Genomic DNA, 14,661 nt, shown 5'->3' with positions numbered 1-14,661 from the left:
ATTACAGGCAATAATTGTTAAATAAATAAAAATTTTAAATAATATTTTAGTAAAATTCAAAAACTTTTTATTACAAATGATGGCGCTTACATCGTTCAGCTCTTTATCCGTCGTATACTTTAGTATTTACATCGCCTATACTCGGGAATATTCGGCTGACATATGGAAATAATCACAAAAATATTCGACTTCCCACGTCATTTGATTTGGCGCCAAAATAATGTGAGTTAGGTTAAGATTTTTATTACGTGAACAATAGTTTACACTCTATTTAATATTTTACAAGTATGTATTCAAACTCATTAAACGTTAAAACTTTATTTAAAATTAATTGAATAAATATTTAACCAGCCGTGTAATTAATTAATTTTACAAAAATGAAAGATTTAACTCATTATTTTGTGGATAATGTGAAAACTAATGAGGACTCATTAATTAAGCCTGAAGAAGAGGTTACTCCTGAAAAATTAGTAAATGGTAATTGCAGTAAAAATAAAGTGGATTTCAATATGAAAAAACGCGAACGAGTTAAAATAAAAATATCGCAGTCAAGTAGTCGAGGTAAAGTTTGCAATATTGTTAATAGTCAAAACGATCTTATTGATAAAACTCCAAGTCCACATTTTAAATTGTCTGATAAAACAATAATATTAGCTAATGACACACCAAAACGTTCAAACTCCAGCAATAAAATGAATAATAATTCTGATATTAATGATAGTAAAATTGATTTAGATTCTTCAGATGAATGTATATTTGATGTTGATAAAAAAAAAAAGTCATCAAATAATAAAATAATTACATTAGAAAATAAAAAAAATAATTCACCAACTGATGAACTAACAAATGGACGGGAGGAATCAAATGCATTTCATGTTTTGATGACTCGTAATAAATCTGTAAAAGTTAATTCTACAAAACGATCAAGTGAAGAAGGAAAAGAGGACTCTTCAGAAATAAAAAATAGTCAAGAAATAAAAAATAAATTGAAACAGAATAAAGAAAAACTTATTACACTTGCTGATAAAAAGGGATATACTAAAAGAAAAATACGTGAGAGAGAAGAGGAAGAAAAAATAGAAAAACAAATAGAGAATCGTATTAAAATGTTTAAAGGAAATAATAGCAGTGATAATAATGATGATAACGTTATTACTCCAAAAATAACTCCTCGTGGTTTGTATAATTATTTTAGTACAATAACACCTGAGGAACGGGAAAAAACTAAGTCTAAAACGATTGTTGAAGCTGAAATACACGGTACAAAAATATCATTAACATCTAACGAACAGTCTTCAAAATCTAATTATAATAATAAAAATAATAAATCAAGGGTTAGAAAAATTTTAGCAACAATTGACGATATTCAAGTCCTTAATTCAGAAACTACAACCCCGACAGATATCACCCCGGCAGAAAAAAAATTAGAATCGACAAACGAATCATCTCAGTTGCTTCAAAAAAAACGTAAATGGTCGTTGCGAATCAATCTTCAATCATCAGAAACTCAAAATAAATCAGGTATATTATTTAATTTATAATTTTAATCACTATGTAATATTTGTTATAAAAAAAAAAAATTGTATGATGACTTTTTAACAGCGAGAGTCTCCTAAATTTTTAATAAAATTTAGTTGATGGCAATGAATAATCACACTTTGATCTCTGAATTTTATTACATTTTTTTTTAAAACATTTTGTCTTTCATTTTTTAATGTAAAATTAATACGATAATAAATGTATATTTCAGATGGAGATTCAGGAAATGAAGTGAAAAATAAAACTCAGGATAATCATATTAAACGTAAAAAAAGTAAAAAAATAAGTAAATCAGATAAAGAAGAATCAACAGAAGATTCTCAAGAAGAAGATGATGTTAGTAACATTAAAGATAATAGCCAAACAAATAAAGTTTCACAAACAACAGATTCTTTACAAATTAAAGAAGCAACTTTGGATGATTCAGAATTAGAAATTATTGAAACAAAAATATTAAAGAGGCCTCCAAATGAAAAACTTGCTCCATTGTTTGTCAAGAGATCGAAGCCCGATCCTGATGTTGTTGCAGCTCGACATTCATTTTTACATTCTCGAATTCCAGAAAATGATAAAAAATTTGAAAGAAAAGTTATTGTATCTGGGACACCATTGCTTTCGTTTCCATCCATATCTCATATAAATCAGCTTAGTATTGAAGAGAAAACTCTTGATATGTCTTGCCCTTTGAAATATAAAATGAAAGAAACTGCAGCTTACACCCCAGTATTTGATTTTGATAATTTCAAATCGATTATTAATTTGAATGACTCTGTACAAGAACAAAAAATACTTAAAAATGATGTAACAAACCTAGATACTGAAGAAATTTTGAAAGAAATTGAAGGACGATGTTCTGATGCTCGAGAAATGTGGACTAAAATAAATTTATTATCAAATAAACAAAAAGATCAAATGAGTCCAAAAAAACGAGGGCGTAAACGAAAGTCTGTAGATAAAGTGGCATCTGTAAATAAAAATAATAATGAAAATAATATATGGACAGAAAAATATAAACCTATATGTACTAAAGAAATTGTTGGCAATGAAGGAGCTGCTGCTAAATTACGAGATTGGTTGAATGGATGGCAATCCTCAACCAATAAAGACGATTATAGCAGTGGTGAAGAATTTTATTCATCAGATAATAGTCGATCTGGTGGCTTCGATTGTAATCAAGTTGCTGTTCTCTTGGGTCCTCATGGTAGCGGTAAAACTGCCAGTGTTTACGCAATTGCTGAAGAATTGGGTTATAATGTCCTAGAAGTTAATGCTTCAAGTAAACGTCCCGGTCGAAGAATTTTAAAAGATTTAGAGGAAGCAACTAAATCACATCATGTTAAAAAATCAGAAAAAAATAATTTTCTTCAACCTTCTTTAAATGATAATAAAAAAACATTGCAAAATTCTCTTATTTTATTTGAAGATGTTGATATTATATTTGATGAAGATGATGGCTTCATATCAGCTACTTATCAACTTGCATCAAATACTAAAAGACCAATAGTCATGACATGTAGAGATTCGTGTTCTCATTTAAGTCGAATGGCACCACAGCAATTACGTATTTCTTACCAAACGATTTATGGTTCACGTGTTTCAGCATTATTAGAATTAATAACATTAGCTGAATCTGGAACTCGTTTACCTCAAACCTGTTTAAATGTAAGTATATACTTATTTAAATTAAGTTATAAAACTTGACAATAATAATATTTATTTATTTTACAGAAGCTTATAGCAACTGGCGATTTACGAAAAGCAATACTACAATTGCAATATCTTTTAATATCAGGAACACCACGATCATCATTGCTATCTAGTGATTTTCATAAAACTTTATGGCAAGATATGCGTAATTATTTGTACAAACCAATAATTAAACAGGACAAAAAACAAACAAAGAAAAAAATTAATTTGAAAGATGAACAGAAGATAGATGATTTAAATTTAAATACCATTGCTAATTTAGCTGATGATTTAGATGCAATATCTTTAGTATCATCTTTAGTTGATATTGATGATGAAATTTTAAATATGATTGAATTTAAATATGAGCCTAGCCTGTCTCTCGAAGAAACAATGGATTTATATTCAAGCAATAATATTCTCAGCATGGAAATCGGCAAATGGTTAAGACATAAAGTTATGAATAATGATACTATAGATACCAATGAAATTGATACTAAATTTTCACGGCAATTGTCATTAAAAAAAGAATTAAATACTGGTATTAATTCAGCATTGTCACAAATTTCAATTAATAACTTAGATTCACGAAGTGTATCAATTGATTATTTGCCAGCTATCCGTACGATATGTAGATCTGAAGAAATAAAATCAACAAACAACACAAAAAGAAGATTTTTTCATTATTTACAAAACTTTCGATTACCGTATGGTTCTATTAAACCCAATATTCTGGAAGCGGCATGCAAAGCAATGCAAGAAAAACCTGATAAGTCGCTACAAAGATAGTGGATTAAATTTAGTTTTTAAATCTGTATATTTTTACTTATTTCTAAATTGTCACTTAAATCTGTCTGATAAAATCATACAGGAATTATATATTTAAATAAAATAACTTTAATATTTTTATTTTGTTTATTTTTTATTGAAATTTGAATTGTTTTTTTCAAATCAAATGTATTATTACAGAAATATTTATGTAATTATAGAAAAAAATTTTATAAAATGAATTTTTGAGTACAGTTATTTATTTACCATAATGAATTTAAAAAAATTTAATTTTATGTAAAGATTGAATTATTAAATTTTAATATGATGCAATTTCCTATTTAATTCTTCAAACTTCAAAATTTTACGGATGAAAAAGTCTCCATAGCGATGAGCAACCTTGGTGTCCGCAATATGAATCATGTCATGATCAATGTAGAAATCAAGCTAAAAAATAAATAATATTAATGAGTATTATAATTTATAATAATTTACGTATTATATAAAATAATAACTACCTCTGAGCCAGATTGGAACTTTCCTTCTAATCCCGATGCACCTTTAGTCCAAACGATGTTCTTCATTTTATGCTTAAAGCACAACAAATGAATAGTCAAAGCAGCAACTTCTTTGTCAAGATCCCAATTTTCATCAGTACTTGAGCTACTTGATCTGTACATAAATGTTGCCAATTTACTTAACGGTAGCGTGGTATACAATTTCAAATATGATCGAATAGTGGGCAACATTTTTTGTTGAATAACTTCATCCATAAAAACTTGAGTTTGATGTTTAATAGCATCCTTGGTGTAGTCTTCTCTCTTGCTATCAGGACTTGGGGGTGTTGAAGAAAGGAATTTTGGACAAGCAAATAAGAAGCAAGATTCAAATTCAACTATATCTCCGTACTGCATTTTATACATTTTTTCATGATAATTACGTTCACGAAGTGCTTGCTGTAAACCTTCATCAATACATTGAGGGTGAAGAACAAGACATATAGCCAATAGATGATACATCTGCTCAGTTTGTTTATTAATTTGATCATTTTGATAACTTCTTGCTATGAATAATTGCTTAGTACGTTGAATGTAAAGCAAAATACCAGAAAAAGTTCTGATAGCATCAGCATATCTTCTCATCATCATGTAAGCAAAACCAACGTAATATGCAGTTGAAATTTGACATCCAGGAACATGAGAATAAGCGCTCTTTTTGTAGATTTCAACATTTTCCAAGACTTTAATAGCTTGATAATAATCTCCCAGTAGAGAATGAACTCTCAATAACCCAATGAGAGCAAAATATCCAAGCATTTTGTACAAAGAATGCTTTCCAAATGGCCCAGCAACAGAATCTGGATCACCGCCACTTGCATAAACCTCCAATTGGCTCTTAATCTTTGATTTATCAACCAAATAATGCAAAACATTTAAAACACAAAGAATATCCCATATCTTGATATGATTATTCAAGTTTTCAATTTCTTCAGGAGTTTTATTGGCCAAGTTAGCTCGATAATGAGAAAATGCTTGGAATTGATAAACAAATTCGTCGATGAGCTCCCAGAGCCATTGGTCAGGTAACTCTAACTGAACCGGTTCTTCTGGATTCAAAATATAATTAAATAAATCACAATAATTATAAAATGAACCAAATCGTTGCTCCAAAGTTGGTCCTTGCATTCGTGCATAAATATGACGATAGTAAAGTTCTTTATATAAAATCAAAAATACAGTATCATTTTCAACAATATGAGCAATTTCAGATTCATCTGGCCACGATTGTTTTTCAAACAATTGCTCGCTTATTTTTGGAAATGTATTTTCATAAAGATTTTGAATTTCGAAAATCATCCCTTCGCTGATACAATTACGAAAATAAATCAGAAATTTTCTAACAACTTCAGGAACTTGACGATATCTATCATAAGAATCCGTGTGGGCTTCTGGTGCTCCATATTCATCATACGTATCGTACTGTAAGTTTTATTTTTTTTTCTCATTTAATAAACTTAATAATCATTTTATACAATATAAATATTTATTTTGTAATTTATATTTACCTGATCGCTGTATTCGTCGTACATTTTTATTTTTTTACGATAATATTACTTTATTCGTTTAATAACCTCACACTACTTTTCGCCACACGGCTGAAATCAATTACGAATAAAGTAGGGTTAAGTTTTTTTTTTTTTTGGACTAATGGCGTCGGAATTTCTAGTTGGCACCACTGTTAAATTTTTTTTGTCTTAAATATCCGGTTTGGTGTATAAATTAAGACTAGTGGAACAAGTTACTTCGAGTTCATAAATCGAATGCTCTGTTTCATAAAATTTGAATGAGAACCGAAAATACCCGAAGTAATTTCTCTTACTGAACTAAACTTATTGGATAATAATCGAGAGTATTGTCATCCCACCGAGAGAATGCACCTCGGGTGTCGTCGGTTTTTACTCCCACCCTAGATGTTTTATATGCTAAATGTTCTCCTACTTTTCTGTGCGCATGCGCAGTTCATAAATGTTTGGTAGTGGGGGCAATTTCCGAGGTTTATTCTCTTACTGGGACTACAATATGAATATTTTCGAGATAATATCGAATGAATACGTCAATCATATGATCCATTAGGGCGTAACAGTAAAGAGTGAATAAAATTATTTTTTAACGCTTAATTATTTTAAAAAATTTACCAATTTAACTATTGATTTAATTTTTTCATCAAGATACAATGAAAGTCTGTGGTCCAAAATATGCCCTATGTGGTCTTATTATATCAACTTGGGGAATTATACAACTGGTAATATTATTTTTCATTACTAACCTAGTCAAAAAAAAATTTTTTTTTATTTTTTTAGTTTAAATTTATATTGTATTTAATAATAACACATAATTATATTTTTAGCTTTTAATGGGTATATTTTTCTATGTAAAAAGTGTGGCATTGATTGAGGATTTACCTCTTGACTCACACGAGTACTCATCACCAGCAAAGTTTTATGATGATGTTGACAGAGGATTTATTCACAATGCTTACAATTGTTGGATTGCTGCTTGTCTTTACTTACTTACATTATTTTTCTCTGCCCATCAATTTTATATGAACTCAAGAACATCTTTAAGTGTTTAAATGTAAAAAAAAACATTAGATTAAATTATAGCTGCTACTTTGTGTAACTTAAATTATAACTGATTGGAAATAGCTGAGGTAAAATATGATTTACGATTTTGTCGATCAAGTTATGTTCAGAAAATGAAAGAAAAAAAAAATAAGATTCAATTGTAATATAATTTTAATATGTACAAATAATTATTTCCTTGTTGAATTAGTCTTCGAATCAAATTAAAATCTTATCATCTAATACTGTCACATTTCTGTGAATTAAGTTAATAATATTTATTTCATATTATTTATCTGTGTATGACATAAATAATCTGCTGTATGTTTAAAAGCTGCTTTTATTATTTTACAACATAAATTGTTCATTATTTTCAAAGCATTCCATATATATCATGTATATCTGTAACTTTAGAAGATTATCTGATATTAATTCAAAATTATTCGTCATTAACAGCTTTACTGCATTATTGTTCCATAAAATATTGTTCTTTAAAAAAATGTATAAATGAAGTATAATACAAAAATTTACGAAAATATATGTAGAGAAATAAAATAAATATGTAAATTAAATGTATTCATAATATAAAAAAATAATCAACAATGTTATAAAAAATAAAAAATTAACAAATTACTTTAAAATTTATTATTTTTTAGGACATTAAAATTTTAAATATCATATATTTGTTTTTTCAATACAGCATAAATTCATTTTTTAAATTTCCCGCTATAAATTGTATCGAGGTCGAATATAAAATGATCGAATCCCCGAGACTGATCAGAGCGCCATAATAAAATATATTAAACTATATATATCTATGGAATGAAATTTTTTAAATAATTGAGAAATAATGTTTTAAGTGAGAATCTGTAAAAAATATCACTCATTTTCAATCTTCCGAAAATTTTACTAATATAATGAGACAATATTTAAGTGAGAGTAAAATAGACATTTAATTTAAAAGAATTTAGTTAAGATATTAAATTTTTATTAGAAAAATTTACTCAAAGATTAAATAATTTTCGTTTATCCAATAAAGACATTATTCTTATTTTATTTTAAAACTATTGACACAAGAAGTTACGATCTTGAAACGATAGTTAATTATAACAAAATTATAGAATATGAATCGTTTTTTTTTTAAATAAATATTTAAACAAGATGATTTAAGCTATAAGTCCAAAAATATTCATTTTTTATGTTTAAAAAAGAAAAGAAAATCGCATTTACAATAATTTTTAATAAAAACAAAAAATGCATATTTTTGGGCTTATGAATCGAGTTATCTACCGAAAATATTTATTTCGCTAAATGCACCGAAAAATAAAATAAATTTAAAAAAAATTTTTTTTTTAAATATGAATTTTCCGATTTTTAACTTCCCGCTATAAAAATTGCAAACTTTCAAAAAAAAGGAAGTTATTGGTTTCGGTTGGATTTTCGAAAATGGAGTTTTCATCAGATCTCGACGTTTTGAGGTCCTAGGAAGCTATTCTGACTATTCCCGGACGGACGTCCATATGTGTATGTGCGACGATATCTTTGGAACGAATTAATCGATTTAAGCGTTCTTGGTGGCAATCGAAATGGCTCACCAAGGCTTGAAATTGATTGGATATTGGAGTCGATCGGTCACATAGTTTACAAGCTATACAAAAAATAAAAATTCAAAAATTTTTTATTTCGTAGTGTCTAAAGATACAGAAAAAAATCTGTGTTCGGAATAGCCTACCGTGTGGCACGTTATCGTGCCGCACGCTTATTCCTTATTCTATCTCACCTATTTCTATACACTTGTACGCGTCATTTTTATTTTGTTTATTTGCTTATAACTCATAAACCACTAGCCCGATTCACCTCAAAATTTAATTAGTTTTAAGTCTCGGTCAACTCTTTCGATTGCCACCAAGAACGCTTGAATCGGTTCATTCGTTCTAAAGACATCGTCGGACAAAGATTGCTTTTTTTTCAGTAAAATGTGTGTTTTGTTGGTCTGACAGTCTTTTGAGCTCTTCGAGCTAAAAAATTTACAAGTAATTATTTTTTCGAGCTCAGGAAGCTCGAAAACAGCGGAAAGTTTTGGAACTGGCTCGCAGGATCAGGCGGTTTTTAGATTTTTTTATTTATGATTCCTCATAGGATGACATTACGACGACCTCAAGTTGTTTTTCGCAACTGCTATTCTATACAATAAGGATTAAATAGGAAAGTAACATTAGTTTCTGTAATTAGTAATTTATTGTTTTATTTACGCCATAAAATGAGTAAAAGTGATCATAAAAAATATTTTCGTTTACCTAGAAACGTCTGCTGTTAATAAACAAGCTCTTTAATTAGAAATAAATACCATACCAATTGATTTAACTAAACAATTATTATTTTATTGATCTTTAATTAAACAACTATTTATTAATTAACTTATAAAAATTATTGAATACTTTGTTCTTTTTCAAGTATTGTGAGAGCGCAAGAAACTCAGCATGGTGTTCTTATAAAATTTGACATTTATTAAGAAATTAGAAGAGAAGAATAAAACTTTGGTTGAAGAGTGGGAAAATAGTCACAATTAATTATTATAGAATTTTTACGTTTACTATATGAATGCATATTAAATATATTATTATTTACAAATTTAAATAAATATCTAAACTATCTATTTAATTGACTTATTTTAAAAAACATTTTGACCGTCAACTTGTCTTCAATCGACAGTTACTGAATCCAAACAGCTTCCCCCACTTAATCACTCTTTTGAGCTTTGTACCAGACATCCCATTATTAGCCTCTGTTAAAATTGTCAAGATTATAAACCAAGAATGAGAAAAAATAGATTAATTACTGACGAAAATTTTTATATCTATACTTCGTAGAGATTTTAGTACTATAAGTACTTCAAAAATTGAGACAACAACAGGTGACAAATCGTAAATATGACGTTTAAAATCATATAAAATAAGACAGATTTATAAAAAGTAGTCGAGGATAAGCAAAACGCAAGCTAGTGGGACGACTGTTATTTCAAGAAAAATTTCCCGTCTCCTAGCCCAGGCTTATGGCGGATAGTTGACTCTATAATAAGAACTACATTAAATTAACTTTTCGTTGTAAAAATCAAATATTTAATAGAGGAAATTATTTTTCCCATAAGAAGATATTCCTGATTGAAAGCTCCGATTCAAAAATTTTTAATCGAATCGAATTTCAATTAGTTTTTAATTAAGAGCAACTCGATTGTAATTGTATTTAAAAAGTAAAAGACATGTATGAGTTTTTTGTTGGGGATATAAATAAATTTATACGTATAAAACTTTTTTTTTATTTTAGTATTTTGTTATAATTTAAAAATTGGTGTTTCAGTACTTCTGTGAAAAAAAAATTAAATGTCTAATTTTAATAACGATGCTGCAAGTAGCCATTAACTAAAAATTTTAGTGTTTTTAATTACCAAGTTAATTGTCATCATAAAAATGTTTAAAAAATATGCACAAGAGAATTTTTGAAAATTTTTCACATGCATTTTTTGAAATTTTGCCTCTCAATATTTATTTCTATTGAAAATAAATAGATAATAATAATAGATAAACAGATCAATATATTTTCTCATGGTTCAGAAATTAATTATCATATTAATCAAAAATATAAAAGATGTATATTATTTTAAGTATTTATAAATATTTTCATTTTTCATTAGTTAAAAACTTTTAATATACTTTATAAAATTTTGTCTCTATTTATTTTGAATATAAATATGTGTCGTGCTGTTGGTATTCCCTATGTTTTTTTTCTCTCTTTCATTGACTGACGGTAACGTCTGTTGTAACTTTATTTTTTTTTTTTCTCCATTTTAGAATATTAAAACGTGGTCAAAAATCTATAGCACATAAAAATACTGAGGGTTTTACTTGAGGTATTGCATATTGACAAAAATTTTAATAATATTTACTTTATAAATCAATATTCATATATTATAATATTTTATGATCTATAGAAGTTAATAATATTTATTATTATATTTATTGAAAAAATTCACATTCATTAATACACAAAAAATTTTTTTTTTATTAAAATATGTTTTGAAAATAGTCTAGACATAATTAATATAAATTTCAAAACTTTCATAATTTATAACTTAATTTTTAATATGAATTAATCGTTAATAAGTAACACATGTTTTTAACTTTATTTTTTTTTATAATAGCCGGTGCATAGGATGATGTAATATCGATCAATCAACATGACAAGCGAATTAGCAGAAAATATTTTACTCCAATTGGAGAAAAATGGTGAAGTAAATTCATTGGATTTAGTAAATGTTTTTAATGAAGACCATCAAAAAATTATAGGAGCTATTAAAAGTCTTCAAACTCTTGATAATGTATGTTGATTTATTATTTTTGATATTTACATATTTAAATTAGTGGAAATAATTATTTAAGTTTATATAAATTGATTCCGAGTTAATTTTCTTGAGATTTTAATAACACTGAACTAATATGTGTAGATCAATGAGTGTCAATGTAGCCGACAATTGGCAATTTTCTAAATATAAGAAAATAAAAAAAATTAAAATTGAGAAGAATAAAAATTAAAAAATGCGTACTTAGATAATTGAAAAATCAGAACGTGTATTTTCTTCAATTTCGATATTTTAATTAATTTATTTATTTATTTACAATTTTAGATTACAATCTAGATTAAAATAATTATTACTATTATTAATATGTAAGTTTTAAAATTTATATGATATAAAATATATATTTTTATTATTTTTAGGTAATTGAAGTTGAGCAGATAAGCCATAAAAAATGGGAACCCACTGCAGAAGGTGAACATGTAATTCAACATGGTAGTCATGAAGCAGCTGTATATCATGCAGTACCTGAAAATGGAATATTACAAACAGAAATTATGAATTCTGTACCATATGCCAAAGTTGGATTTTCAAAAGCTATTGTGGCTGGTTGGATAAAGCTTGATAAAAGCAGTGGAAAACCTATGGTTACCAGAAGTATATCTACTATTGAAGATACAACACAAAATAATCTTAAAAATTTTGATAATCTCACCGACAATATTAAACTCGAATATAAAAAGAGAAAACTACTTCAAGAAAAGTAGGTATTTGTAATTAATAAAAAAATTATGTCTGATGACCTAACTTCGAATTATTTATTACAGTATTATTAAAAGTGTCACCGTTAGAAAGGGATCAAACTTTGTGATAAAAATTGAAAAACAAGAAGCAGATTTAACAAGTGATTTATTAGTAAATGGAGCCTGGAAAGGAAAAAAATTTAAACCATATAATTTCGATGCTATGGGATCTGCACTTGATGTTGGTCATTTGCATCCTTTACTTAAAGTTCGAGCAGAGTTTAGAAAGATATTTTTAGAAATGGGGTAAGAAATAAAAAATATTTTTACAATAAAGCACTGATATAATTTTATAATAATTGATTTATTATTTATTAATTTGATAATTAGTTTTATGGAAATGCCAACGAATAATTTTGTTGAAAGTTCATTCTGGAATTTTGATGCATTATTCCAACCGCAACAACATCCAGCTCGTGATGCTCACGATACATTTTTTATTTCTGGTACTTTTCTATTATTTTTAATAGCCTATTATGATTAATTTAGATTATTGTGTCTGTTAAATTCTTATTTTAGAACCAAAGTATACAAAAAATTTTCCGCAAGCTTACTTGGAGAAAGTCAAGCAAGTACACAGCAAAGGAGGATATGGTTCTGAAGGGTATCGTTACGATTGGAAAATAGAAGAAGCACAAAAAAATCTTTTACGTACACACACGACTGCTGTGAGTGCTCGAATGCTGTATAAATTAATGCAAGAGGTATATTTTTATTATTCTATCAATATATTTGTAAATATATTGTTAAATAAATATTTATATTAAATTTAATTTTAGGGTGAATTTAAACCAGTCCGATATTTCAGTATTGATAGAGTATTTCGTAATGAAACATTAGATGCAACTCACCTTGCTGAATTTCATCAAGTAGAAGGTGTCGTAGCTGATTATAATTTAACATTGGGTGATTTAATTGGTACTCTATATGAATTTTTTAAAAAACTTGGAATTGATAAACTCGAATTTAAACCTGCATACAATCCTTACACTGAACCAAGTATGGAAATTTTTTGCTTTCACGAAGGATTAGGAAAATGGATTGAAATAGGTAACAGCGGTATATTTAGACCTGAAATGCTTTTGCCGATGGGATTACCAGAGAAAGTTAATGTTATTGCGTGGGGTTTATCATTAGAACGGTAAGTGTATTATAATTAATTAAACAAAATTAATTGTTTAATCAGTGAGTTAAACAAATAAATATAATTGATTTCCTTTTTTTTTTAGACCAACAATGATTAAATATAAACTTAACAATATAAGAGACTTAGTAGGACCAAAAGTGGATTTGCGAATGGTGTACAACAATCCCATTTGTCGTTTAGAAAAGTAAATATACATTCATTATTTTGAGGTATTTATGATTTGCATTGATGATTTTTTTTTCTTCAATCTTGTTTTTATTTTTTATTTTTTTATTCTTATTTTACTTTTTATAATCAATATGTGAAAAAAAAAAATAGATTTATTATAAAATTAATTTTATTAATAGGGTAAGCAACAAAAACTCTTTTAAAGTAAATGGATCACATGATGACAATTCTATTGTAATAAATTCAACAAAAAATAATCAATATCTTCAAGGCCAGAGTTATGTCATATTTTGTGATCCAAAGTATCCAATTTATTGGTTTGAATCACTTTTAAGTCTAGCGGAAAATTGTATTACACCATCGGTATCAACTCACCTTCACTCTTCAGTCTTAAATCCATCTGAAGATCTTAAAAATTTTTGTAATAAATTTCGTACAAATGAAAAAACAGATATATCAATTATTTTTATATGGAAATCGATAGGAATCGATCCGTTGTTAAAAGCATCAGGAATGCGTGAAATTTTTGGCGAAATTAATATCGCTCGTTTCTTTAATCGTCTAATTGAATCTGTTAATAACTCATTACTTAAATATGAAAGTAATGGTACTAAATATGCTAATAAAATAGATATGGTTCTCGAAAAAATGCATTTATCAATGCATAAAGAGAATAATTATAAATTAAATGATTTACGCAGTAAATCAAAAACCCGTTACGTTCTGGGAGATTTATCAATTATTGATGTAATGCTGGAAGCTCAACGATAATCTTATAGATTGATAATTTTTTAAAATATAAATTAATAAAAAAAAAAGCTTCCAGTGTTCTTTCATATTTTATAAATAATAAAAATAATGATAAAGTTATAATTTTCAGTACTGGAAACAAAAACCGTTGGCCTTACATTTAAATAAAGCACATAAATAACACTATTTTAATTTTTTTTTCTTCACCACTTTTTGTTAATCACCTGTCAATAATTATAATAAAAATAAATAATATTATTCAGTAATTATTGTTTAAAATTAAAATTTTTTCAATTATATTACAATTCAATTTATAAAATTAAATCAT

The 14,661-nt window shown here is 26.9% G+C and overlaps 4 protein-coding genes across 5 annotated transcripts; 3 read left to right on the top strand and 1 right to left on the bottom strand.

The window, feature by feature from the left end:
• Window positions 1-48: 48 nt before the first annotated feature.
• On the top strand, window positions 49-4,136 carry LOC103569124 (ATPase family AAA domain-containing protein 5). Its single transcript, XM_053740854.1, has 4 exons — window positions 49-285; window positions 352-1,521; window positions 1,751-3,201; window positions 3,268-4,136. The coding sequence occupies exons 2-4, from the start codon at window positions 378-380 to the stop codon at window positions 4,012-4,014; spliced, it is 3,342 nt and encodes a 1,113-aa protein (XP_053596829.1). The 5' UTR covers window positions 49-285; window positions 352-377; the 3' UTR covers window positions 4,015-4,136.
• A 95-nt stretch (window positions 4,137-4,231) lies between these two features.
• LOC103569125 (eukaryotic translation initiation factor 3 subunit L) lies at window positions 4,232-6,177 on the bottom strand. The gene is made up of 3 exons (XM_008546244.3): window positions 6,059-6,177; window positions 4,512-5,972; window positions 4,232-4,440 (listed from the first exon to the last, which is right to left on the bottom strand). The coding sequence occupies exons 1-3, from the start codon at window positions 6,080-6,082 to the stop codon at window positions 4,306-4,308; spliced, it is 1,620 nt and encodes a 539-aa protein (XP_008544466.1). The 5' UTR covers window positions 6,083-6,177; the 3' UTR covers window positions 4,232-4,305.
• A 440-nt stretch (window positions 6,178-6,617) lies between these two features.
• LOC103569126 (ribonuclease kappa) lies at window positions 6,618-7,653 on the top strand. Its single transcript, XM_053740855.1, has 2 exons — window positions 6,618-6,795; window positions 6,901-7,653. The coding sequence occupies exons 1-2, from the start codon at window positions 6,727-6,729 to the stop codon at window positions 7,123-7,125; spliced, it is 294 nt and encodes a 97-aa protein (XP_053596830.1). The 5' UTR covers window positions 6,618-6,726; the 3' UTR covers window positions 7,126-7,653.
• Window positions 7,654-10,933: 3,280 nt separating this feature from the next.
• Window positions 10,934-14,519, top strand: LOC103569127 (phenylalanine--tRNA ligase alpha subunit). 2 transcript variants are annotated; one of them, XM_053740463.1, is made up of 9 exons: window positions 10,934-11,021; window positions 11,313-11,489; window positions 11,888-12,228; window positions 12,293-12,514; window positions 12,599-12,714; window positions 12,788-12,972; window positions 13,048-13,409; window positions 13,498-13,599; window positions 13,763-14,519. In XM_053740463.1, the coding sequence occupies exons 2-9, from the start codon at window positions 11,349-11,351 to the stop codon at window positions 14,352-14,354; spliced, it is 2,061 nt and encodes a 686-aa protein (XP_053596438.1). In that variant the 5' UTR covers window positions 10,934-11,021; window positions 11,313-11,348; the 3' UTR covers window positions 14,355-14,519. The 2 variants fall into 2 exon arrangements, with proteins under 2 accessions (XP_053596438.1, XP_053596439.1); XM_053740464.1 differs by having other exon boundaries at window positions 13,498-13,624; window positions 13,763-13,851.
• Window positions 14,520-14,661: the final 142 nt, after the last annotated feature.

This window comes from Microplitis demolitor, chromosome 7 (genome assembly GCF_026212275.2).
Source record: "Microplitis demolitor isolate Queensland-Clemson2020A chromosome 7, iyMicDemo2.1a, whole genome shotgun sequence".
Classification (NCBI taxonomy): domain Eukaryota; kingdom Metazoa; phylum Arthropoda; class Insecta; order Hymenoptera; family Braconidae; genus Microplitis; species Microplitis demolitor.
The sequence above is the reverse complement of the archived record's forward strand: the minus strand, read 5'-3'. Positions and strand labels throughout refer to the sequence as shown.

Excerpts from the sequence above, each read along its gene's own strand:
- LOC103569124 (XM_053740854.1), top strand. The coding sequence starts at position 378 with ATGAAAGATTTAACTCATTATTTTGTGGATAATGTGAAAACTAATGAG. Across the intron at positions 1,522-1,750 it reads AGAAACTCAAAATAAATCAG|ATGGAGATTCAGGAAATGAA; the intron begins GTATATTATTTA and ends TGTATATTTCAG. Across the intron at positions 3,202-3,267 it reads TACCTCAAACCTGTTTAAAT|AAGCTTATAGCAACTGGCGA; the intron begins GTAAGTATATAC and ends TTTATTTTACAG.
- LOC103569125 (XM_008546244.3), bottom strand. The coding sequence starts at position 6,082 with ATGTACGACGAATACAGCGATCAG. Across the intron at positions 5,973-6,058 it reads ACGACGAATACAGCGATCAG|TACGATACGTATGATGAATA; the intron begins GTAAATATAAAT and ends TAAAACTTACAG. Across the intron at positions 4,441-4,511 it reads AGTTCCAATCTGGCTCAGAG|CTTGATTTCTACATTGATCA; the intron begins GTAGTTATTATT and ends TTTATTTTTTAG.
- LOC103569126 (XM_053740855.1), top strand. The coding sequence starts at position 6,727 with ATGAAAGTCTGTGGTCCAAAATATGCCCTATGTGGTCTTATTATATCA. Across the intron at positions 6,796-6,900 it reads CTTGGGGAATTATACAACTG|CTTTTAATGGGTATATTTTT; the intron begins GTAATATTATTT and ends TTATATTTTTAG.
- LOC103569127 (XM_053740463.1), top strand. The coding sequence starts at position 11,349 with ATGACAAGCGAATTAGCAGAAAATATTTTACTCCAATTGGAGAAAAAT. Across the intron at positions 12,715-12,787 it reads CGATACATTTTTTATTTCTG|AACCAAAGTATACAAAAAAT; the intron begins GTACTTTTCTAT and ends TTCTTATTTTAG. Across the intron at positions 13,410-13,497 it reads TGGGGTTTATCATTAGAACG|ACCAACAATGATTAAATATA; the intron begins GTAAGTGTATTA and ends TTTTTTTTTTAG.